The sequence below is a fragment of the Rhinolophus sinicus genome, chromosome 1, assembly GCF_057876585.1.
Source record: "Rhinolophus sinicus isolate RSI-liver-muscle chromosome 1, RSI-T2T, whole genome shotgun sequence".
Classification (NCBI taxonomy): domain Eukaryota; kingdom Metazoa; phylum Chordata; class Mammalia; order Chiroptera; family Rhinolophidae; genus Rhinolophus; species Rhinolophus sinicus.
Window position 1 is genome coordinate 8,036,187 of NC_142501.1, and position 23,934 is coordinate 8,060,120.

At 55.3% G+C, this 23,934-nt stretch overlaps 2 protein-coding genes across 3 annotated transcripts; both read left to right on the plus strand.

Moving 5' to 3' along the window:
- Nucleotides 1-488: 488 nt before the first annotated feature.
- Nucleotides 489-10,639, plus strand: CENPM (centromere protein M). The gene is made up of 6 exons (XM_019734432.3): nucleotides 489-642; nucleotides 1,210-1,289; nucleotides 2,693-2,785; nucleotides 4,602-4,681; nucleotides 5,645-5,736; nucleotides 9,935-10,639. Exons 1-6 carry the CDS (start codon nucleotides 586-588, stop codon nucleotides 10,073-10,075), a joined length of 543 nt encoding a protein of 180 aa, XP_019589991.3. The 5' UTR covers nucleotides 489-585; the 3' UTR covers nucleotides 10,076-10,639.
- An 8,286-nt stretch (nucleotides 10,640-18,925) lies between these two features.
- Nucleotides 18,926-23,934, plus strand: TNFRSF13C (TNF receptor superfamily member 13C). 2 transcript variants are annotated; one of them, XM_019734435.3, is made up of 3 exons: nucleotides 18,926-19,233; nucleotides 19,584-19,817; nucleotides 20,323-23,934. In XM_019734435.3, exons 1-3 carry the CDS (start codon nucleotides 19,098-19,100, stop codon nucleotides 20,499-20,501), a joined length of 549 nt encoding a protein of 182 aa, XP_019589994.3. In that variant the 5' UTR covers nucleotides 18,926-19,097; the 3' UTR covers nucleotides 20,502-23,934. The 2 variants fall into 2 exon arrangements, with proteins under 2 accessions (XP_019589994.3, XP_019589993.3); XM_019734434.3 differs by having other exon boundaries at nucleotides 18,950-19,233; nucleotides 19,581-19,817.

The following is a 23,934-nucleotide window of genomic DNA, read 5'->3' on the forward strand; positions in this document are numbered from 1 at the left end:
CTGCTCTCTGGGACTCTGTACCCACAGGGAGCCAGTGGGAATGCTGTTACAATAGTCCGGCTGGCAGATGGCCGTGGCTTGTCCTGGTGGTGGTAATGGAGGCAGTGAGAAGTGGTCAGCTTCTGGCTGCATTTTAAGATTAGCACCCACAGGCTTGTTTAAGGATTGGATGTTAGTTGTGAAGAAGAGGAGCCAAGAATAACCCCCAGGTTTTGTTCTTAGCAGCTGCAAAGATGGAGTCAACTGAGATGGGGAAGACGTGGGAGGGGCAGGTTCAGAAGGACTCAAGAGTTCAGTGAATGAGCATGAATGAACGAAAATGAACGAATGAATCACTGAATACCTTCTTCTTCCGAGGCGTGAAATAAAAGGCCTATCCCACAGGCAGCACCTTAAGCGTCTGATGCCAGAGCTGTAACGCGCCTCCAGAAAAGGAGGTAGCGGTTCCTTTAAGAGGGACCCGCCCTCCAGGAAACCCCGCCCAGAGAAGGTCACGTGCCCCTCGGGCCGCCCTAGGGATGGGCTGCATGGTGGTTTGAAAGCAAAGCGCGCGCCGCCAGAGTGGCGGTTCGGCCTGCAACTGGGATGTCGGTGTTGCGGCCGCAGGACCAGCTGCCTGGCCTGAACGCGGCCACCATCTTGGTAGGCATCCACAGCCCCGCTCCCTCCGCCGGCCTTTCCTCCTTGGCTGTTCCTCGGCCCACCGGTTCTCTGCGCTCCCGGGAGTGTGGGCGCGCACTGTTCCTGCAGGGGTGTGGTGGGCGGGAGAGCCACATTTGAACCAATCGGAGTAGCCTCCTCTAAGGCTGAAGGACGTTGTCACCAATAGGTGCACGGCCGGATCTTTCCTGGTTTCTGATTGATTTCTGGCGCGGGGAGTCCGCGCTCCGGGTGGGGTGCGGGTTGGTGAGCTCGGTGCCCGGCGGGGACTTGGTTTTCTGCGGTCGCAGAGTTGGTCCTTCCAGAATGGCCAGGCTGTCCGAGGGAGGGTCTGGGAGGTAGTAAGTGCTGTGCGGACAGGACTGGAGCGGTTGCAGACCTCAGGCCCTCAACCTGTGCCTGGCGGAGTTCTCTTTCGGTAAATGACGCCCTGCGCGCTGGAGCCAGAATCAGAGTCGTGGCCGCCTTTGGTCTGTGCCCGGATCCCCGGGCCATCCAGAGGGACTGCGGTGCCCAGGAATCAATCGGCTGCCTTCTCTCTCTGGGCAGCTTGTGGGCACGGACGATGCTCTCCTGCAGCAGCTGGCCGATTCGATGCTCAAGGAGGACTGCGCCTCCATGCTGAAAGTGTAAGTAGCTGACGCTGGGGGTGTCCGATCGGTCGGCTGCGGTCTGCGTTCTGGCCTGGGCGTGAGGGAGAGCTGAGGAGCTGCCTCGAGCAGCGGGCGCAGGTGGGGCAGGTGGGTCAACCCCTTAAACCATCCTTAACGCGTGATCTGGCCTCTCCGACTCTGTCGGCGGCGTCTGGTAGCACCCGCCAAGGTATCCTCCACGCTGTTGCACACCTGTTCTCTCACTCTAGCACTCGTCACCGTAAGAAATTTCCTTGTTCACCTGTTCGTTTGTTTCCAGTAGACCCCAAGGTCAGCCCCTTGAGGGCAGGGACTTTGACTTTTGTTCACTGGTGAATTCTCCTAGGCCTTGAACAGTGCCTGGCACAGAATAGATGTTCAAATAACCCCAAATTTGGAGAAAAACTGACGAAGGAAGTATAGTGTGTTTTCCTTTTTCTACTGTTGAAGAGTAGAAACAGCTGCTGATGGAGTCACGTGACTTAATGTATGTGGGTGTCCTGCGCCCTGATAGAAAAATAAGCTCCAGGGGTCCATGTTGAAGGAGAACGATCCAAATTTAAAGGGTATTTCTTCCATGGGAACTGGAAATGCCTCTTACTAAGTAAGTTAAACTCTGTTATAGCACTTGAAAGAATCTCTGATGAGGGAACATAATCTTTTTCCTCTAAATAAAGATTGCTCATAGGTCCGTCTGCGCTCTAAGCATCTTGCTAGGCTCTTAGGCCACAGAACACCAAACACAATAACCAACAATCTAGTAATTTCTAGGTAACTGGACTTTTAGGAGTGCGTGTGTGTGTGTTTTAACTTCTGTGATTTTTATACTTTATGTTATTTCCTGAATTATAAGCTTGGGGGGGTGAGGGTGGCGGGAGATGGGTAATAGGAATAAGTGGAAATGGGCAGAAGGAGAGGGTTCAAGAAAAACCTTCAGGTGGGCATTTGACAACCGGAAACCAAGTCCAGATGATAATGATGAAGGTGACTTGTCCAAGGTCACATAGCTGGTAACTGGCAGAACTAGGATTCAAGCCCACTGGAATCCAAAGGAGTTCAGTCTTAACCCCTAAACGTCACAGTCCAACACCCACCTTTTGAGCCTGGTCTCCCTCCCAGAATGCAGTGTAGCTGGCTAGCCCCATGCCCTCTTCTATCCAAAACTCCCTCTTGCCAAGGCAGGTTACTAAACAGAGCTCCTTTCTGGCAGAGGGAGCCAGATAGGAGTAATGTGGGTAGGACCAGCTCTGCCCTGCCCCTATGCTCACCTGAGGAGTCTTGCCCACAGGGTGCCAGGTGACTAGGTAAGGCTCCATGGACAGCCTCCTCCCCTATGAAATATCGCATGTGAATGGTCACTGGGATGTGGGTATGTATACCTGCGATTTCTTGTTTTTCAGCCACTTGGCACAGTCTCTTCCTCTGCCCTCCAATGTGAATCGCCCTCGAATTGACCTGATTGTGTTCGTGGTCAACCTTCACAGCAAATACAGGTGAGAGGCAGAATCCACAGGGATTCCAAACTCCTAAGGCTGTTGGGATCAGGTAGACCTGGCTTAGAGGTGTGCGGGGACGGCGCCCTCACTTATGGGAAGGAGAGGAGACAGAGGCTGCCTGGGGTTATCGTGAAGGGTGAGGAGAGTCAGTGGCCAGTGCAAGGTGTTTAAAGGACACTGATGAATCCCAGCAGTGTCATCTGTCATTTAGCTAGTGCTCTCTGAGGCCTACTCTGTATCCCTGACAGCAGGCACAGAGATGAATGAAACAGACCCCTGCCCTCAACGTGGTCCTAGTCCATTGGGGGAGGAGGCGAGCCTATCAAACAAAGAAGGAAGTATTGGGCTGTGAGAACCCAAACAAGACCTCTGACTCTTGGGACTTAGGTCAGGGTATATTTTCTGGTAGAGGTGACACCTGAATAGACACCTGAAAGATGAGACGGAGTTAGCCAGGTAAAGATGGGGGTGAGCAGAATGTTCCAGGTGAAGAGTTAATGTAACGGGAGTAGTGTGTTCACAGGACTGTTAAGACCTGTGCAAGGTCAGGAGCCCAGTCCAGTGTGGGGCCATGGCAGTGGCGACATGAGTGCTGGCGGTGCTTGTGGCCCGGCCTGGCCTCCCTGTGCTGCTGGCAACCCTGCCGACAGGACTACAGCACAGAAGGAAAGTCTGCCCTCTCCCTCCTGGCAGCTGACTGAGGTTAGGCAGGGGACAGGGTCCAGCACAGAAAGCAGCGCAGACACCTGGTCATTGGGGGGGGGGGGTTAAGAGAAGTCTGTGGTAGAAACACCTGGGAACCCAGGGGCACAAAGACACCAGACACGTGTAGCATCGGAATTAAGTCCAGACTCACCACCTGATCGGTTGGAACTAGTCAGCAGTGACGTAGGCCCGTGGCGGGGCTAAGCGAGGGCTGAGATCTGCCATGGTTGCGAGAGGGTCCCAGCTCAGCAGATGTTGCTCTCTGGGTGAGGCCTCTCTGTTCCCCGTAAGGGACAGTGGCTGGTCTTCGAGATCCTGCTCTACAGCCACACTTGGGGGTGGGGCTGTCGTTGTTGCTGACCTTGTTCGTTCAGGTTGAAACCTTGGCTTGGGCCACCTGAGCAAGATGGCTTTTTTGGCCAGGAGACAACAGATTCCTTCATCACTCACTCCATGGACACCAGTGAATGAAAGCCTTGGCCCAGAAGGTCAAGGTGCCCTTGTTTAAATACTGTAACCTATTGGAAAGCGACTTGGCAATACTCATGTACATTTTAAAAAGATATACTATGAACCAGCCATTCTGCTTTCCCACAGAAACATTTGGATGTGGAAGGAGATGTGTAAGCGAATGTTCATGCAGCATCTTTGAAATGGTGCAGAACAGGAGACCATGGAAATGTGTCTCTGGGAGGGAAGCAGAGTGGTGCTGTGCTCAGTCAAAGACTAACAGATGCATGAAGCCCAACTAAACCCAACTAGATGCTATCACTGTCTATTTGCATGTGAAAAAAACCTAGAGGAATGACACCCTACACTGTGGGGAGCAGTTACCTCTGGGGAGTCGAGACTGAAGGGTGGTGATGGAGAGGGGGGCTTATTTTTGACTTAAACACCCATGTTTACTTTTTGATTATTTTATAGGCTTGAGTCACTTTGTAGTTAAAAGTAGTTTTAGAACAATGAAAGGCCAAAGTATTCCTCTAGGGCAGTTTCCTGTCACCTCCTCCATCTCTGGCCTCCGGAATGGGGTTGGGGGAAGGCTCTGTCTTCTCTGTTGTGAGGTGTGTCCTCTGGTTTGTTTTCATGCCCTGGCCTGACCCCCCAGCCTTCAGAACGTGGAGGAGTCGTTGCACCATGTGGATGCCACCTTCTTCCTGGGAAAGGTGGGCTTCCTCGCCACAGGCGGTAAGTGCACCCCTGGCCTGCCACTGGCCACCCCCGACCGTGGGCAGCTGTGGCGGGGTGCTGAGGTAGGCTCCTTGCTGAGGCAGCCTGGGTGATGGAAAGAATACGGACTCACTGGTGTCTGATGTACTATTGGCCTTTCTGACAGTGCAGCTGAGCAGGTCCTTCTGCTGAGACCATGGCTTACAGTTGCCTGGTGGTTCCCTGCAGATTTGGGAGAAAATCCAAACTCCTATAAAGGCACAGCATGGTTTGCAGCTTGGCAGTTATCTCAGTTCTATGGCTGAGAAAACTGATCATGAGATTAAGTAACTTGTCCAAGTCGCCATAGCTAAAAAGTGGTAGAGCTGAGATTCATACCTACATAGTCATATTCCTGAGCCATATGGCTTCCCGAATACTTTCTTCCTCTTCTGGGTCTAGCTGACCCCTCTTGTCTGTGTCCTGGGAGAAGCCTTCCTGACCAGCCGTGCATTTTGGGCCTTCGGGGTTCCCATCCCATGGGCCTCTGTCAGAGACCCCCCACACACACACCCTTCACCTACACCGATGGTGTATCTGACCTTTCTGTCCCCAAGCTGAACTGCGAGCTCCTTTTGGGGCGGGCCTGGCACAGACTATTCTCCATAAGCACTGGCGAATAAATGAATGCCAGCTCATTTCTATTTTGAGTCCTGAGCCTGCATAGTAACTCAGTGGGGTCGGGGCTGTAATGCTCCTCATTTGATAGATTCCGAAACTCCTGTTTTCATAGAGCACTCTCAAAGCCCTTCCAACCTCATTTTCTCATGTGATGATCTTGACTGCCCTGAAAAGAAGATAAGAGTGGGGTTGTCACCCCACTGACTAGTCACAAACTGACGCCCAGGGAGGTAAAGTGAGGCACTTTGCCCAGTGCTCCATAGACGGCAGCCACGAAGGTGGAGGTCACAGCCCGCAGCACTCACGGTGGCTTCTTTGCAGCTGGGCAGGACAATCACTGCAGCATTCACCGGAACACCGTGCTGAGGCTGGCCTACACCTACCGGAGCCCCCTGTTCTTCTGTGACCTGGAGGTGAGGACACCGGCCACGCATGTGCGGGGGAAGGACAGTCAGCACACAGGCTGACTGTCGTGTTGGGAATGCTTCTTGGAGGCTCACCGAGTACCGAGTGAGGGGGGCCTGGTGTGAATCCTAGCTTTTCCACTCACTGGCTGACTTGGGTGGGTCACCCTAAGCCATGGGTGCACAAATGTGAAGTGGGGTGATGACACGCATTTGTCTGGAGTGCCTCTTACGTGCCAGGTACTAGCACTTGTTGGCTCGCTTCTTGTTTTGTTTTCTCTCTACTCGTAACTAAGTCTTGTATTGGTGGGTTTGTTAACATCTCGCTCTCCTACTGGGGAAGTGCTGTGAGGCCAGGCATCCCTTCTGTCTCATTAACCGGTGCGTCCGCGGGTCCCGGCAGTCAGAATGCCCAGCGTCTCCTCACCTCCCTGTTTGTAGGCCTTGTGCAGGGCGTCCAGTGGGCAGCAGGAACAGGCATGGGTGGGTGGGTGTGGGGTGGATACTTACAGTGTTGGTGCTGCCCTGACTGGCTTCTGTTGGTGTTTCTCTCAAAGTGAACCCTAATTGTGGGGCGTCCCAGACAGATTTCTGTTTTGCTGATAAGTTTTGCTCTTCAGCCTGTCCTACAGTATGAAATGACAGCCTGTAATACTCACAGTTTTTTGCTCATGGGTCCTCGACAGGAGTTGATGCTGTTCCCTCTGGCAGGTCTACCGAGGGCTCCCAGGGCCCGGGCTGCCCCACCCAGGCACCAGGCCTGCCCAGTTGGTTTTAGGGTCTGTTTTTTGGTTTGGAGGTTCATTTTGAAGATTTGTGTCTCTGCTGTGTTCTGGGTCTTGCACCTGTTCCCAACGGAAAAGCGATGTAATGCAGAGAGAACTGAGTCAGCAGGTGGTCCCTCACTACCATCCAACCAGAGGTTCTTAGTTGGGGGCTGGAGACTAGAATTCAGGGGACCTGTGAACTTGGACAAGAAAAAAAATTACTGCTTTTTTTTGTTACTAACTTCTAAGTGAAATTTAGCATTATGACTCTAGGCAAGAGGTGTCATTAGTATTAGCAGAATCTGTTGCCAGTAGAAGTGGCAGGTGTTGCCAGGTCACGTGAGGATTGGGCGGGTGTCCTTAGCCCACCATTTCCATAGTCACTAGACCGGCCCAGATCCCGTTATTCCACGCCTCCATACAGGCGCTCATACTGCTCTCTCCCAGATGTGTTTTTCATATTGCATGACTTATTTTTAGAACCCCTGACTAGACCAGCACTCTGATCTCACAGGTCAGAGGCCCGGGGCACGCCCAAAGTACCTGGCACTGCCAGGCCTTCCTCACAACAAACCTCTGAGAAACCCAAGACTCACAGAAGGGGCGACTCACTTACAGTGACACAGCTCGTAAGTGAGACGTAGAGCCAGCACGTTGTTATACCCATTGTAGCCTGCTGACTGTGGCTTGAAACAAGTCGCACGTACATACCCCTCAACGCACCCTTAGTCTTCTTACCTCTAAAGGGGAATCAACTTTTGCTCCACAGTTCAGCGGCATGTGGGTGGCCGTAGAGCCCGCTGTGGTGCTGTTCTCTTTGTGGCCAGTAGGTGGCAGGGCCTACCAGGTCCTGGGTTACTCTGGAGCCTAAGAACTGTCAAGAAAAGGTGGTGATGGCTTGTCTGTTTCCAGCCAGCAGCAGGCCTGCTGAAAACATAGACCTGGCATCCTTCAGATAAAGCACGCAGTGTTTGGAGAGATATCACTTGTCATACCCATGTTGTCCTCTTCAGGGCACACTCTTCCACACATATGAGTTTAAGCCTCTCCCTATTTTGAGGCCTTTGCATGGCAGGAATTATTGCCCATTGTACACGTAAAGAAACCCACTCGGCGAGGTGTGGGATTCGCCCAGTGAAATTATTTCCTAGCTCTGTTGACAGGGCCCTGTGCTGGTCCCTGAGAACACAAAAGAGTCAGACGTCGGCCCTGCCCTCCCAGAATCTGGTGACATAGAATGACATGTACATACACAGCAGAAAGATTTCCAGAGCTTGGGGAGCCTGGCAGTGGAACCAAGTCATTCCGTCCTGTAGGTGCCAGGCAGTCGCGATGTGGGCCAGCTTAGGTTGGGGGCCACGTCTCTGGAGTGTGACGTGTGGCTTAGGGGAGGCCTGGCCAGAGGCAGAAGGCAGCTGGGGAGCCTGAGTGAGACCAGCAGCATAGAGGCAGATTTCGGAGGATTTATTCAACACGTATGTCTACGTATCCACAGTGTGCCAAGCGCTGTTCTAGGCCCTAGAGATGCAGCACAGAACAAACCAGTAAAAAAATAAAAACCAGCTCTATTCTAGGAAGAAACAGACGAAGAGTGTGTAATGTGTTAGCAAATGGGGCGTGACATGTTGGTAAATGGTAAAACAGTAAGATTTACACAGTGACGGGGGACGGAGTTCATTAAAAACGTGTGACCTTTTGTAAAGACTTAAAGGCGGTAAGAAGGAAGCCCTGGGGCTCCTGGTGGAAAAGCACACTGGGCAGGAGAAGCAATGCGTGCAAAGGCCCATGTTGGGAACTTGTCTGGTGTGTTCGAGATCCCACAGGGCGACCTGGGTGGCCAGAGCAGAGCTAACGGGGCAGAATAGTGGGAGATGAGTCAGAGTGACAGTGAGGCCGCATCAGTAGGGCCTGTGGGTCATCGTAAAGGCAGTGGCTTTTACTCTGAGTAAAACTGGAGCCACTGCAGGATGTGGGGCCAGGGAGGGATGTGGCCTGACTCGGGTTTTTAATGGATCCCTCCAGGTGTTGCAGGAGAGTAGACTGAAGGGAAGCAAAGGCAGAAATAGGGAGATGTGTCCAGGGGCTATTTCTGCAAGAGTTCACAATGGCCTAGACTTGGCGGTACTGGCTGTTTCGAAGGTGACGCCAATAGAATGTGCTGATGGCCTGGATGTGAGGCATGAGCGTAAGGCGCCAAGGACGCTGGAGTTTCCGGGCTTTGGCTGAGACGGGGACGACCGCAGGAGGAGCAGGTTTGAGGGACTCCCAGGGACTCTGTTTGGGACATGCTAAGATGAAGCCATCTATTAGGTGTCTACACAGACATTGAGTAGGAAACTGATGTGTCTGACATTCAGAGGAAAGGTCTGCAGATGTATTTTGGGATTTAAATGGTTTTAGTGCCACAAAACTGGGTGACGTCCCTAGAGAGTGTGGGGAGAAGAGATGCAAAGGTGCTGGGTCTTCCAGCATTTAGATGTTGGACAAAGAGGAGGGAGCAGCCTGTGAGGTGGAGGAAAAGGTGGTCGAGTGTGGGGTCCTAGGAGCCAGGGAGAAAAAGCATTTCAAGGAAGGAGGGAGGGGCTGCATCAGATTCTGCTGAGATGAGAATCTTGGTGAGAATGAGGCCGGTGCGATGAGGACGGAGACCTGGGTTTAGAACAGAGGAGATGACAAGTGACAAATGGTGGGCGTGAGGGCAGGAGGACTTGAGGATGCCCCAGTCTCTAGTTTGGGCGGGTGGGTGGACAGTGGTGCCACCCCCACCCCTGCCTTTCCCAGTTAGAGAGGGAACGGGAAGGAGGAGGTGCTCCTGAGGCCAGGGGACATCTGGGCGTCACTGTTTGTCCTTCAGGAAACATTTCTGGAGCGTCTCTTACTTGCTTGGCACTAGCTGGCGTCGGGCCCTGGAACAATCTTCTTGTCCCTTCCCTGCCCCACAGCTCCTCAGGCCCAGTGGTCCTTCAAAAGCCCTGATAAAGGAGCTCTTTGTTGATGGCATCTCCCTGTCCCCAGCGAGAGCCACTCTCTGTCCACCCCTCTTTCCGTCCCTGAGGGTCCTTCTCAGATCCCTCTGCCTCCTGGACATTGGTTGGGACTAGTCCTGGTTCAGATCCCAGCTCTGTGGTCACTAGCTGTGTGACTGCAGACAGTTTACCTAACCTGGCCAGCCCTGTTGCTGAGCCTGTTTCCGCTGAAGCAGGGGTCGTTTCTGGTGTCCCTGGAGGGTGTTTGAAGGACTCCATAGGCTGAGGTGGTTGGAAGCTGCTTGGTGAGGTGTGCTGCGGACGAGGGCATGGCCGTGAAGGGCCGTGGTGCACTGTGGTCCCCACAGCCCGGCCCCCAGCTCCCCTCAGGCAGCCTGTGCAGTGTCTCAGGAAGGGGAGCAGGGCTGCCGCCGGCTTGCTGCCTCACCGCTGCTCTCCGCTCTTCCTCTGCAGGTGGAAGGCTTCCGAGCCACCATGGCGCAGCGCCTGGTGCGCATGCTGCAGATGTGCGCTGGCCATGTGCCGGGCATGTCGGCCCTGAACCTGCTGTCGCTGATGCGAAGCTCAGAGAACCCCTTCCTGGAGGACGTGTGAAGCCGCCAGGCTGCCCGCCCACGGCCATGGGGACCATTCACCGTCGCTGAAGACCACGTCAGGGCTGGGCAGGCCCTGGGTCAGCGGTGGCCTCCCTGTGGGAACCAGACTCCTCCGAGCTCCGGCCAGCGGCGGTGGGATCCGCCCACTCGCATGCCCACTCCCACTGCGGAGCCCTGTGCCTTTATCCATCTGACGCATTCCATCTCCACTTAAGACTTCATTTAAACAAAGGGTCTGTGGCTGAAAACGGTTGGAAAAGCACTGGTTTCCTGTACCGCGTTGATTTTGCCAAGGAACTGACTCAGAAGAATTAGGAGTGTGGTGGGGGAGGGGCACTTGAGCTCAGTCTGACTCCGCGACCAGCCCGGCTTTGCCCTCCTTGGAGAACCTGGCTCTTGCCTCTTGGAGCCTCCGTTTTCCCTAGGTGAAAGTGAAGGCCTTGTGTTGTACCTTGTGCTGTGGGGACCGAATGAAATGACAGGTGAAGTGTCTAACTTGGTGTTACCCCCCTATGATTGCTTGTATGCTGATGGTTTCATAATAAATTGTGTTAATGCCTCACACAGTGCCAAGTAAGCACTCAGTGAACAGTGACTATTATTTGAAATCACAGAGCTAAGTTCTAAAAACCGGTGTGAATCCAGGATTACACTGAGTTCATGTTTGTGAGAATTAAGTGAGAGAAGCTGGCTGGCGGGCTGGTTTCTGGGTTGGCAGTGACAGGTTGTGCACTGACTTTTGCCTTCCTTCTCCCTCGGGTCTAATTAGAGGCTGTAGAAGTGCCGAGATTGGAATCCAGAAATCCTGTCAGCGGGTGGGGTTCCCTGCTGCTCCCCTGTGGCCTGCTGGGCACATGGGAGCTTGGGAGGTGAATGGGAGGTCTGGTGGGGGAAACCTCAGGAAGAGAGCCAGGGCCTGGCTCCCTTGGAGCATGACAATGCGTCCCCACTCCTGCCCTGCTTGTGCCAGGGCCTGCCCTCCTTCCTCAGGTGTCAAGACAAATGTCCCTGCTTGATGCCCTGGGGAGTGGCAGCAATGCAGGGCCCCTCAGCTGTGACGTCACCCTCACAGCCACAGCCCATGATCTTCACTGAGGGAGGGCCCCCTTGAAACTCGTTAAAGGCATCAGAAAGGTAGGGCCCTCCCTTTCTCCTTTCCATGGCTTCCTTCCGGAGCCTAGCCTGGCGCCCCACCCCTACTGCTCAGTAAGGCTTTAGACACCTGACTGTCTTTGAGCCAACCTTTGAGCCTTGCTGAGCCTCTCAGCTGCGTAGAAGGTTGAGGTCTCGAGTGTCACCAGACGTTGGTGGGGCACTTCATGCTCCACAGAGCTCTTGTCACACAATCACTCTTGTCGTCCTCCCAGCAGACGTGAGGTTGATAATGTTTCCCCATTTCACAGTTAATGAAACTGAGACTTGTAATCAGGTGTGTCTACAGTCACATAGCTGATCGGTGACAGCCAACCTCTAGCCCCAGTCCTCTGCTTTTCCCCTCTAGTTGTTTTATGCACCTGATGGTTGAACAAAGCCTTGGGCATCTCTTAGGGGATCCCTGAGCTGGGAGCACAGAGGTGCCTGAGAAAGTAGCTGTCTAGAAGGGCAGTCTCAAAGTACCGCTCCCATGTGTTGGGTTCTGCACCCCAGGATGGGACTGCTAGGTACTCAGTGCAGCACGGAGATTTGGGGGAGGAGAGAGTGGTGAGCAGGGGAGGGGCATCAGCCCACACCAGGAGGAGGGTGGGTGCCAGCGCAGGGCTTGAGCACGCCTGCAGCTGGCACAAGGAACCCCTCGGCCTCTGGGAAGGAGACCAGCCTCTGCTGAGGGAGGAGTGCTTTACGGTTAAAGAAAGAGGCAGGAAGTGAGAGGTGAAGGTGTGTGTTGGTCTCGGAGGGGATGGGCGGAGGTTAAGGAGAAGGGGCCTTCTCAGAGGGCCTGGTGGCTCCTAAAGCCAGCGCTGTCCAGCCCCTCAACAGCCTGGGTTGTAAAGGGTGGGTCTTTGCAGGGCAGTGTGCACAGTAGGTCTGTGGAGGCCAATGGAGCATGATGTCTAAACAGGAGAGGAAAGTGGTGTGAACACAGCCTGCCTACCTGTTCTGGGCATGTCACTTTTTGCTGGAGACAAGGGGAGGTCCTCCCCGTACCCCCTAACCTCCCCTCAGCCAGTATGGGGCATGCTTCTCTTTCTCTGGTCTCTGTGCCACATTTTCTTTGTCACCTGGTGCCATATAACAAGAGAAGTGGCATCGCATTCTCCAGCTGAGGGTCTGGGAGCCTTCCAAGTGCTGGGGGAACACGGTACTGTCACTGTTGCCAGCTCCAGCGAGCTTGGCAGGGGCCCTGAAACCAAGAGGCCACCTCTGCCTCACAGCAGACCTGAATAACCCTTCAACAGCAGTAGTGGCCCTTGGGCCTGCTGCCCCTGGCCAGGCAGCATGGCTGCTTTGCACTGCCAAGGCCAGTGACTGTCCAGGAGGCCATTTGACCAAGGGAAGTCATGGAAGACCGGTCTTTCTACGCAGCGGTGCCCAGAATTGGTGCTTGGTGCTGTGGTGGGGTGGAGGGCGTTGGGAGAGCCTGCGCTTGGCTGCTCACTAGTCTCATGACCTTAGACAGGTCACTTACTTTCAGCTTCAATTTCCTCTGTAGAATGGGGTCAGGCTAATTAATGCCTTTCTCCCCACCTGGTTGGGAGGGCTGCGAATGAGCAGCCATTATTTTAAACATAAAGCTTGAAGCAAATGTAAAACCTCTCGGGCTGACCATGGTCCCAAGGTCCCTGCTTGATGCCCTGGGCAGTGCCAGCATTGGAGGCAGTTATTAAGGGTGGGCTACAGGTCTGAGGGGGTGGGCGGCCTGAGGCTTCTGGAAAAGATGCCTTTCAGCTGAAAGCTGCCGGGCCCATGCTCTCTGAGGACATGAGGAAGGAGTGCAGCGTTTGGGCCCCGCTACATGGGTGAGGCATCCAAGGCTCTCAGAGGGGCAGGGCTTGTTCAGGGTCACAGGTTCTTTTGTCCCCTCAGGCCACCTGGCTGTGGGCAGCCCTTGGACCTCCCCCAGGGAGCTCACATTCACCGTCAGAGATAGCCCTGGCCTAAGTGTCCTGGCCCCAATCATGGTATTTCCCATCCCTGTGGAGGACCAAGTTCTCCCTGGTGAGGAGGGGGCCTGCAGCATGACACCTGCGTCTCCACCCCTCAGCGAGCAGAGGCAGGGGCAGCCTGGGGCTGTGGCTAAGACAGGGCAGCCTGGCCACAGAGGGGAAGTGATGCAGTGGGAAAGGACCTGGCCTTTGAGTCCCACTGACGGGGTCTGTGGCCAACCTGCAGTGTCACCTGGGGCAGCTCACTTCCTGTCCCTGAGCGCTCCAGCCTCTTGAGGTTCTTGTGAGGTTCAGAGAAACCAAATAAGCTGACAGCTACCCTGCCTGCTCCATGTCTGCCCTCCATAGATAGTGGCCTGGAGGGTTGGCTGGTTGTGCCCAGGGCTGTGGTTGATGAGGTGAGCGCTGGGGAGTTCTGAGATAAAGCCCTGCCACGGCTTGCCCCTCCCCCACACAGCTGGTGCTGGGCCAGGCCCACCTGGCAGGACTCTGACACAAAGGGACCCTTTCAGTCAGGCGACTGCTGGCTCAACCCCCCTTTCCTCAGTCTCCCCTGGGGCCACAGGGGGCAATCAGAGGATCATTGTGAAAGGACTTCCCGCAGATAGGGTTTTGGGGGGAATTCCCGCCCGTTCTTGTGAATTCTTTCTGCTTTCCCATTCCCAAATCCTGAGAAAAGTTAGTTGGGAAATCGGGAAAATCAGCTCCTTGAACCCAGTAATACCCACAATGGGAAATAAACATACTACTCACAATGTATCTCTTAGACATTTTTCCTATTTATCTCTAGGGTTTCCGGGTGGGAATACCCCCCCGCCACCACGTTCTCAGGAATTTTTTTCGCTTTTCTGTTTCCGAATCCCGAGAAAAGTTGGTCAGGAAATCGGAAAAATCGGCTCCTTGAACCCAGGTGGTTGGTCGTATTGGCTGTCACTTTGTGGAAACGATTCATCATGGAGAACAGAAAATAGTTTTTATCTCGGGATTCGGTAACGAGAAAGCGAAAGAAATTCCTGAGAACGGGCGGGAATTCCCGTGCGAAACCCTACCCGCAGACACTTACAGACCCAAGAGGCAGAGAAGGGACTGAGGGGAACAGTGGGGTGGGCTGCCAGGCTCTGCATACCCCAAATCTAATCTGAGTCCCATCTGAGTGGGACCCTATGGACTGGGGGCCACTGAGGGAGAGTGGGTGGGCAGTCCTCAGTGCCCCTGACTTGGACAGGAGGCAGCCTTCCTTGGGGCCACCTTCTTCCTGCCAAAGGCATTTGCGGGGCCCTAGGAGCTAATATTTGGTAGATGCCTGGTCTGACTGCATAACAGCCCTGCAAGGCCAGGCCCAGAGGGGGTCCCCAGCACTTGGTCTTCTGTGCTGGGCCATAGGCTCCTTGAGGGCCATCATCTGGTGACAGGGAGAGGACTCCACAGTGTACCGTGGGAGCAGTGGTGGAAGAGCTTGGGCTGAGGGGCTGCCTGGCTCCTCCCTTAGCCTTCTGAGCTTTCTACCCTCTTTGTATGTCACCTGCTCCACACGGTTGAGGCAGAGGATGCAGGTGTGTGCAGGGCACAGGGCCAGGCAGGAGGTGAGAGCTGGTACTGTGCTGCCATTTTCCTGATTGCTCTGCCAGTCCCTGGGCCTTGTGTGCTCCTCCCCAGACGTCCGTCCTCAGGGGTCACTCTGACCTCCATCCCTCTGTTCCAAAGAGCCCTCCCTGGCACCCTTCCTTCCTGAACTTTTCTCCCCAGCACTTCTCACCTTCTAGATGGTTTCACTATTTCAGTTTTGACTCTGTGGCTCTCTGCTGTCTCCCCAGAACCTGGAACAGGGCCTGGGGCATAGCGGTTCTCAGTCAGTGTTTGGTGAATGAGTGAAGGGGTCCGTACATGGAGTCAGCCTGCGCATTCACACAGGGCCAAGCCTGCAGGAGGCCCAGCTCCGTGTCCCTCCTGTGTGTTGGCCTGAATGAGGCCTGGGGGAGGGACGCCCCTGCGGAGGCTCCTGCTCCTCTCCCTCCGGCCTCCCCCCATTTCACAGCCTCCTTCCACCTTCGGGCTTGGCCCCCAGGAGGGAGGGACTCATTCCCTGTGGCTGAGAAGCGAAGGGGCTGGGGGTCTCCTTTCTGAACTGCCATAGAGGCTTAAGGGCCCCCATCTCCCATCCCAGGGCCCCCTCGGAGTACTGGGTAGGTAGTGAGAATGGGAGCTTGAGGATGGGCAGCGTGGGCCTGTGAAAACCTGGGTGTGGATTTTGTAATTGCTTCATGGCAGGGCATGACCTATCCTTGCATAGCTCGGGTTCAAGGGGAGAGGGCCAGGGGCTCTCTGGCCCCACCAGGACTTTTTACTGATCCCCCTGGCTCTCCCACCCCTCTCCAAGTATCGAGGCCCGCTGCCCCCAGTACAGGGACCGTCCTAGCAGCGTCCTATTTGTCAGAGCTAAATACTCAAGAAAGCAAAGGGAATCTCCTCGGGGTGGGGGCCACTGCGGAAAAATAAGATGGAGAGAGGTGACCGGAAGCACAGGGACCTGGGAAAGGCTGACAGAACCGTTCATACCATATGGCCCCCTTCATGAAACACACAACCTATTTCTCTACATGCACACACATGACAATTTAAAGGAACTGAACAAGACTGGAATGAAAGACTCCAAAGTGAAAAGAGACTCCCTCTGGGGACAGTGAGGAAATGCCTGTTCTGTTCTTTCATGAGAATGTGTTCAGCTATTACTCACAGAATTACATATAAAACTAATGTTTAAGTACAGAGTGGATTCCGGGTCTCAGAGCACTTTCACATCCAGATCTGGGGGGCTGGGCCTATCTGCCCCTAGGGACTGCCTGCCCCATGGCACTGAGCTTGTCCAACAGGCCCTGAACTTCCTCACTTCCCCCACCCTGTCCCTGAGGTATGAGGGGCACAGGCCATGCTTCACAGTTGGCTGGACACAGACCCCATCCAGGCCCCTTCATATGTGCTGGGTCACCCCTTTGTCCCTCAGAGCCCCATTTCCACATCTGAAAAAAGGGACGTCATTACAGTACCAGTGTCAGAGCCTCTGGGAGGGTGTTTTGGGGAGGGGTTGGGGGACAGAGATCAAGGGAGACTCCCTTCTCCCTGACAGACCTCAAATTAATCATCCTTTTTTTAAAAAAAATTCGTCAGTGAACGAAAACTTGAGAATACTAAGAAACAGATTCAATTAAAAGGGTTTTTCAGCAACAGAGTCCCTTATTTTCTACTCAAGAATACAGAGGTGATGACATCAAGTTAGTTAAAGTAAAAACTATTAAAAGAACAACGAAAATTTGCAAGAACCACATTGATTTTAGAAACTTTTCCTCTCATCTCCGTCAAAAAGTGATATAGAACACTTCAATAAAGACGCTAATAAACTTAAGAGCTATGAAAAAAAAAAAGAATACACTGAGGAATAACCTGACATTTAGCACCTTGGTCTGATGGTGAAATTTCTCTCTTTAACTGCCAAGGCGTCCTCGGGGGGACTTCAGGCCTCCCCCGCCCCACTTAGGAGGCACAAGTGAAAAGGTTTGTCAAGTCAGTCTCCTGCACTCGGCCGACTGGAATCCCACAGGCCTTTCACTGTTGCCAGCTTTGTCCCCGGAGGCACCCAGTTGACATTCGTGTCAAATGAGTACCTCGGCTTCTCCCTCAGAGCTGCCTGCGCCAACAAGCAGACCCACAACTCTCCGGCTCTGGCTTGGGGTTCTGAGAACCACCTCCTCTGCTCTCTCTGCCCAAGGAGTCAAGAGCGTGCTCATGTAAATGACCCCAGACCTGGCCCACCTTCTCCCATGGACAGGTTCCCCTCTCCTGGGTTCCCACCGGCCTCTGCCTGCTCAGACCGAATGTCTGATGAGGATTAAGTGAGGACGCTGCAGTCAGGTGACAGGTGATGGCACCAGTGGTAATGGGGGAGGGGGTTGGGACCCAATCTTCCCGCCTTGCCGCCACCCTTCTGCCCCATAGGAAGGCCTTCCCTGCCCAGGCTCCTCTCCAGGCTCCTGGCTCCTCCACCCCCTCACCACACACCCACACCCACATCCACACCCACCACCCCAGACCCACTTCTCCTTTGCAGCTGCCCCACCGCCTACACCTTCCTGCCACGGAGTTGCTGGCCCGTGGGCAGGGGCTGGGGAGGCAGTGGTCTAGGACTTCTCAAAGCCGGCCAACTTGGGGTTCTGTGTGAGTCCTCGGGGTCCCTTGAGCCAGAAACTTGGGGACCAGCCTTGCTCCCCTCTCTCCATAGCATCCCTTGCTCCTCGTGAACAATGTCTAGATGGTGCCCCTGCTCTGGACCATAGTGCAGCCTCTTCACTGCTCCGCACACCTGTCCAGTCTCTGGCTCCACAGCTGCCAGACACTGTCCCCCTAAGGCACAGCTCAGAACCTCTCCCTCCACTCAGACACCTCCTCTGCCTGAGCACCTGTGGCTCGAGGCCTGGCCCAGTCCATCTGCAGCCGTGGGAGCTCCCTTTCTCTCTCCCTCCTTCCCTCCTTCTATAGCATCCCCTGAGGCAGGGGCCATGCCAGTCCCCACACAAAGCTCCCCCTTTCACCTCTCCATGCCTTTGCCTCTGCCTGGAAGGTTTCCCTCCCCTTTGCAGCTGCTAAAGATCCACTCCTGTCACCAAGCCTCCTCCCTGTCCCCTGGACAGTTACTCTCTCCTCTGTGCCCCCAGCTCTAAAGTGCTTAGCGGGCTGGTAGGGCCCACCAGGAGGCACTAAGCCTGCAGCCATGCTGAGGCCTTCTGCCAGCCCCTGTCCCTAGATGTCAAGGAAGGAAGACTCAGGAAGCTTGTGTGTGTGTGTGACTCAGTCAGAGAGACACAGGCGTGAGAGACAGGTGGGGGAACCCAAACATGGAGGAGCAGAGACAGGCAGGAGGAGCCTTGGTGAGACATAGGGGTGAGGGCCCGGCACACAAACAAACCTCGGAAAAGACAGCAAGGTGGGTGGACTGCCTACTGGGGTTCGGTCTTTCTGTCCACCTGTTGGTCTGAATCTCCTTCCTGCTTAGGATCTGGAGACTGAGCTGTCCCTGGGTGCTTGGCTGCCCTCCCCTTCCACCTTCTGTGCCCTCCACTCTAGCCAGAGGTTCCTTGCTAACACACAGCTCTGACTGTGACAGTCCCTGCTTAAAGCCCTTTGTGGCTCCCCAGTGCCTTCAGGCCAGTGTCTGAGCTCCTTACCCCTCATTCAAGGCCCCAGGCCAGCCCTCTGACCCCAGCACTCCTTGGCCTTCGCATTTGGGGCTTGAGGCTTTTGCTTATACTAAGCCTCTTCCCCATCATGGCCCCTAGACATCACTCCATCTAGCAATTGACTCATCTCCACAAAGCTTTCCTGGGCGCTCCAGCCCTCCAGCCCTCTGTGGTGAGACCGACACTAGCTGCTGTGAGGCATGTCTCTTCCATCACCACCCCCAGTGTGGGGGTCCCTCAGGACAGACACATCCAGTGTGGGCACTCAGGATGTGTTTGGTGAACTGAACCAGCTCTGAAAAGGGCAGGAGGGCTCCCCAGAGAAGGCGGCAGGTGAGGGTGGGAGGAGATGGCTGGTGGGGATCACCTGGGGATATGGGCTGGCCTTGGGGCGTAGGACAGAGGAGGCCTGCTGGGGGGGGGGACCTGCTGGCCAAGAGCAGACCCTGGTCTCAGTGCCCAGCAGAGGGCCCTCCCAGCCGGATGAAGGTTGAGTGGTTGAATGGAGAAACCACAGGTAGAAAGGGAAGGTCTGGGGTGCAGGGCCCTAGGGCCGTGACTGAGAGTGGTCCCACCCCAGCAGGCAGGAGGGCGGAGCGAGTGCAGTGGGTGGTGTCGCCTCTGTTTCCTACCCCTGGGGCAGCCCAGGCGACTCAGTCCCAGCTGGGTGTGTGTTGGCATCAGTAGCATGAGGCCAGGGGCCAGGAGCCGGAGGGACGGGGACGGGCTGGCCCCCACGCCGTGCGTCCAGGCCAAGTGCTTTGACCCGCTGGTCCGCGGCTGCGTGGCCTGCAATCTCCTCCGGACGCCGGATCCGAGACCCGGTAAGAGCCAGAGGATTCCGACGCTGGCCGGCGGGACGGCCTCCGGGGGAGGCGGAGGGTGCTGCCACCACGGAGGGCCCCTCACCCCGCCCGCCAGAGCGGAGGCTTAGCCTCCACCGCTACGATCCCAGGACGTTGGGGCAGGGGAGCAAAGTGCTGACTGGGGCCGTGAGCAGGGGCTTGGATGGGGACCAGCCATCACCGCGTAGCCCTCACCTCCGCCTCTCTCCCCTCTCCCCATGTACCACCCCCCACCCCCCCCACACACACCCTTCCCCGCGCCTGGCCGTCCCTCCCTTCCCTTGCTCAACCTCGCCTCTCTCTGACCCTCCGGTCCCCTACGCCAGCAGCGGGGATGAACAGCGTGGCACCCGGGACGGCGGTGCAGCCGCAGGAGTCGGTGGGCGCGGGGGCCGGCGCCGGAGCAGAGACCGCGCTGCAGCTCCCCGCGCTACTTCTCGGCGCCCCGGCGCTGCTGGGCCTGGCGCTGGCCCTGGTCCTTGTGGCCCTGGTGAGCTGGAGGAGGCGACAGAGGCGGCTCAGCTCGCCGGGTCTCCCGGAGGCCCGCGACATAGAGCAGGACGGTAAGTTACGCGTCTCGGGGACCCAAGAGGCACTGCCCAGTGGAAGAGGGTCCGGCCGCCTGGGGTGGGGGGAGGGCTGAAGGGGAAGGCAGGGTTCTAGGTGGGGATGCAAAAAAGGGAGGAAAGAGCTGCTCTGAGGATCCTAGGCTGAGCAGGGAGACATTCCGGCCTGAGACCCCAGGCCAAGCGAGGTCCATAGCTGTGGCCTCTCAGACCCACGTAAGGAAGAGACACAAAGACTGGTGAGCGGAGTCTGAGAGAGGGGTCTGTCCTGGCTTCTCTCTGGGATGGCCAGACTGCCACACTTCCTCTCTCTTCTGCCAGCACCCCTCATTTTGCTGCCCTCTCAGCACTTCCTGTCCTGAGGGTGATCATGTGTCACCCTCCCCCCCTGCAGTGGGGAGTCATCGACTTCTCTCTCAGTGGGAGAGCTGTCCCTCCTGGGAGGCTTCCAGAATAGGGATGGGGGACCGCTGTGACTCAACCGTGACTTTCCCCCCACCAGAGCCCCCGAACGGTATCACCATCCTCTCCTCTGGACCCCTTGATGCCAGAGCTCCCACCTGGCCTTCGCCCAGAGAAGACCCAGCCACCACCCCACCTGCCCACAGCGTCCCTGTGCCAGCCACAGAGCTTGGCTCCACTGAGCTGGTCACCACCAAGACAGCTGGCCCTGAGCAATAGTAGCAACGAAAGGGGCAGGAGGTGGCCTCTGCCCTCCGTGGACTGCGAGCCAGGGATTTGGAGGTTGAATTTGGCTCTTCACCCCACCTGCCCCTTTTCTGGGAGGCAGGCTGCTCCCCAGCAAACCCCGCAGAACCACAGACACTGCAGACCAAAGTGTTCAGCCAGCGCGGTGTCCTATGGCAGGTCAGTGTTTGGCTTATAAAACCCTACCATCTTTGGGAGCCCTTGAAGGTTGTGACTGAGCTCCTGTTTTTGAGTAGTTGGGGCACTCTGTATAGGAGGCTTGCTTCTCTTTTAGAGTGGGGAAGCCGCCATTAAGCCAAAATGAATCTAGGAAAAGAATTCAGTGGGAGGATGCCTAATTTGTAGTTAGGTGTTGTATTTCTTTAATACTCGCTCTCAAGAGCTGTCCTGCTGGGAGGCTCCGTGGTTAGAGCGCAGTGCTCATAACACCAAGGTCGCCGGTTCGATTCCCACATGGGCCAGTGAGCTGCACCCTCCACAACTAGAGTGAAAACAACAACATGGAGCTGATGGGTCCTGGAAAAGCACACTGTTCCCAATAAAAAAAAGAAATAGCCTGAATTATGCTGATTCTCAGGTGTCTGTACCCCAATGTCAACCTGGAGCTTGGCCCAGTCTACAAGGACCCATGATGCCATTTTCACCCTGATGGCAGCTTCCAGAGCCCAAGGCTTGCACTTGGGAGGAAGTCTCCAGTCTCTGGGGCTGGACTGCAAACTCATGCTGAAGGCACACTGACAGGCATCAGAGACCACCGGGGGTCCCAGCTGCCTCCAGGGCACACTTAGCCATTCACAGGGCAGGGCTCCGGGTTTGCAGGACCTGGCCTCCTTCATACAGAGGCCAGGGCAGACCTGTGGCCTTGAACCAGCAGGACCTGATGTCCCTTGAGCTCCCTTCTCTTTGTGGCCTGCCCTCCCCAAGCACTAGGACTGAGCATTGCAGTCACTTGGCCATTCTGTGCCAATCCCTAGAGTCACCCACCATCCCAGTGGAACTGCTCTTCTGACAGTGGTGCCGCTTGCTCTGGGACTGGGGCCGAGACTGTCTCTTCCAGTTTGGGACCACACTGTACACTTGATCAGCCGCTGCCTCGTATGCCAGCTCTCCTACACAGGGCTAGAACCTCCTGACCCCAGATTCCATCCTGGAACTGGAACTTGTCACAACACAACGCCCTTGGAATTGGAACTTGTTGCAGCTCAATGCCCTTGGAAAGATCACTGGACTGGGAGTCAGAAGATGGGATTCTGGGTACCATTTTGTCCTACTGTAGGACTTTGGACACATTCTGTTCCATTCATCAAATGTGTTCTGCTCACTTCTCCCTGACGTGCCACCAGAATTGCCTGGCACATACCTGCCCTTTCTGCCTACCCCTTACCCACCTCAAAAGATAGTTAGCAGGGCTGGCCCAGTGGTTCAGGTGGTTGGAGCGCCATGCTCCTAATGAGTAGGTCGCGGCTTCAATTTCCACATGGGCCAGTGAGTTGCGCCCTCTACAGCTAAGATTGTGAACAATGGCTCTCCCTGGAGCTGGGCTGCCGTGAGCAGCCAGGGGTGGCTTGGGTTGGTGTGGGCTGCTGTGTACTGCCGTGGGCTGCTGCGGATACCGTGTGCTGCCAGGAGTGGCCGGTGGCCAGTGTGAGTGGCCGGTGGCCAGCGTGAGTGGCCGGCAGCCATTGTGAGCGGCCAGCAGCCAGCGAGAGCTGCCGTGAGCAGCCAACCAACGACCGGCGACCAACTGCCTCAGCCGGGGGAGCGCAAGGCTCATAACACCAACATGGACCAGGGAGCTGTGTCCTACACAACTAGACTGAGAAACAACGGCTTGAACCGGAGTGGGGGCAAGGAGGAAAAAGGGGGAGGAAGGACAGTGTTATGCAGGGTCTCAGCTTCCGCTCCCCGGACAAGAACGCAGGACATGGGGAGGCCAAAAAGGAACACCGACAGAGCCATGGGTAGGGGGTTCATACCACTATACTCTTGCTGGTGGCTGGGTTGGAGACACAGGAAGCAGGCCCCACACAATGCGCAATCCGCTGTCCGCTTCTCTGCCAACCAACCAATCCCCTAGCGTAGCCTCAGCAGTTATATTAGTGGCTAATGGCTAACCGGTAACAGCTGATGGCCAACCAGCCACAGCGGATGGCCATCTGATTACAGGTGATGGCCATCTAATAACCGAGCCAGCGCCTTTCCACGTGAGGCCGAGAGCCTGGAAACTGCTCTCTGAGACTCCGTCCCCACAGTTAGCATCCAGCAGCATTTGGAGACCCCAGGACCTGGACATTCACATCTCTCATACCTAAATCTCTACTTAGCCACTCCCTCCCTGAACTCATTTCAGATGCCCCTCCCTCCAGGGAGCCAGCTGGCTAGGGTGAGATCAGGTGGTGGGCAGTAGGCAGGCAGGCCCAGAATGGCACCAGCCATCCACTGGGCTGGAGGAGTCTGAGCCATTGCTGGCCACCCCACCCCCGCCCCTCTTTTTCCACCAGAGCTGGAGGCTGGGCCCTGGAGGTGAAACTAGTGGGCGAAACCCCTCTGGGGCCCAGACATGCAAACCTCTGGCACCACTGTGTCCTAGCTGAACCGCTGGCTAGTGTTCAGCTTCCCCTCCAGTCTCAGTTACTTTTTCTGAAAAACAGAGGGTTCAAAGATAGATGCAAAGCTCTCCTCTTGGCCTGTGGCCCTCAAAGGAGAAGAACTAGAAGGAAACTTAGAGAATCCTCAACCCCTCACCACATTTTACAGATTAGAAAACTGAGGCCCAGAGAAGAAGACTTGGCATCATTGTCATCCAGCACATAACAGAAGGAAAGTTCATTAAGGAAGAACCAGGAGGCGAGGCCAGGGGAGAGGTGGGCAAAGAGGGGGTCACTCTCCCCCAACCCCTGAAAGGGACGCCACCTCCCAGGGGCCTCCAGTCTCTGGCCCTCTGTCCTAGGCATTGTTTTCTAAGGAGTCTTACGTCATTTGATCTTAATAATAGCACCTGGAAGAGACGTGTTTGCTTTTAAAAAGTTTTTTATTTAAAAAAACATCAAGACGTGGGTTTTATAGACACTTTGGAACATTTAAGACAGTAATCGAGGGTGGAATTTACAGAGAAATGACCCATAACCAGCAGTACCAGGCCCCTGAGTGGTGGATTTCCTACATCATTGTAATCATTTTATATACATATATAAATTCATATCTTGACTGTCGTACTTGGTGAGTTTTCTCTTGCCTTTAAATACTTCACCAACAAGGTGAAAACCTTGGAAAAATGTTGAAAAAGTTTGCCGCTGGAGCATCTGGTTGTTTTTAGTTTTTACAGTGGTCCCCCCTTCTCGAGTCAACCGCAGTTTGAAAATATTAAATGGAAAATTCCAGAAATAAATAATTCATAAGTTTTAAA

Coding starts and splice junctions, on each gene's coding strand:
- CENPM (XM_019734432.3), top strand. CDS start 586: ATGTCGGTGTTGCGGCCGCAGGACCAGCTGCCTGGCCTGAACGCGGCC. Junction 1,290..2,692: donor TGCGCCTCCATGCTGAAAGT/GTAAGTAGCTGA, acceptor CTTGTTTTTCAG/CCACTTGGCACAGTCTCTTC. Junction 2,786..4,601: donor AACCTTCACAGCAAATACAG/GTGAGAGGCAGA, acceptor CTGACCCCCCAG/CCTTCAGAACGTGGAGGAGT.
- TNFRSF13C (XM_019734434.3), top strand. CDS start 19,098: ATGAGGCCAGGGGCCAGGAGCCGGAGGGACGGGGACGGGCTGGCCCCC. Junction 19,234..19,580: donor GACGCCGGATCCGAGACCCG/GTAAGAGCCAGA, acceptor CCCCTACGCCAG/CAGCGGGGATGAACAGCGTG. Junction 19,818..20,322: donor CCGCGACATAGAGCAGGACG/GTAAGTTACGCG, acceptor TCCCCCCACCAG/AGCCCCCGAACGGTATCACC.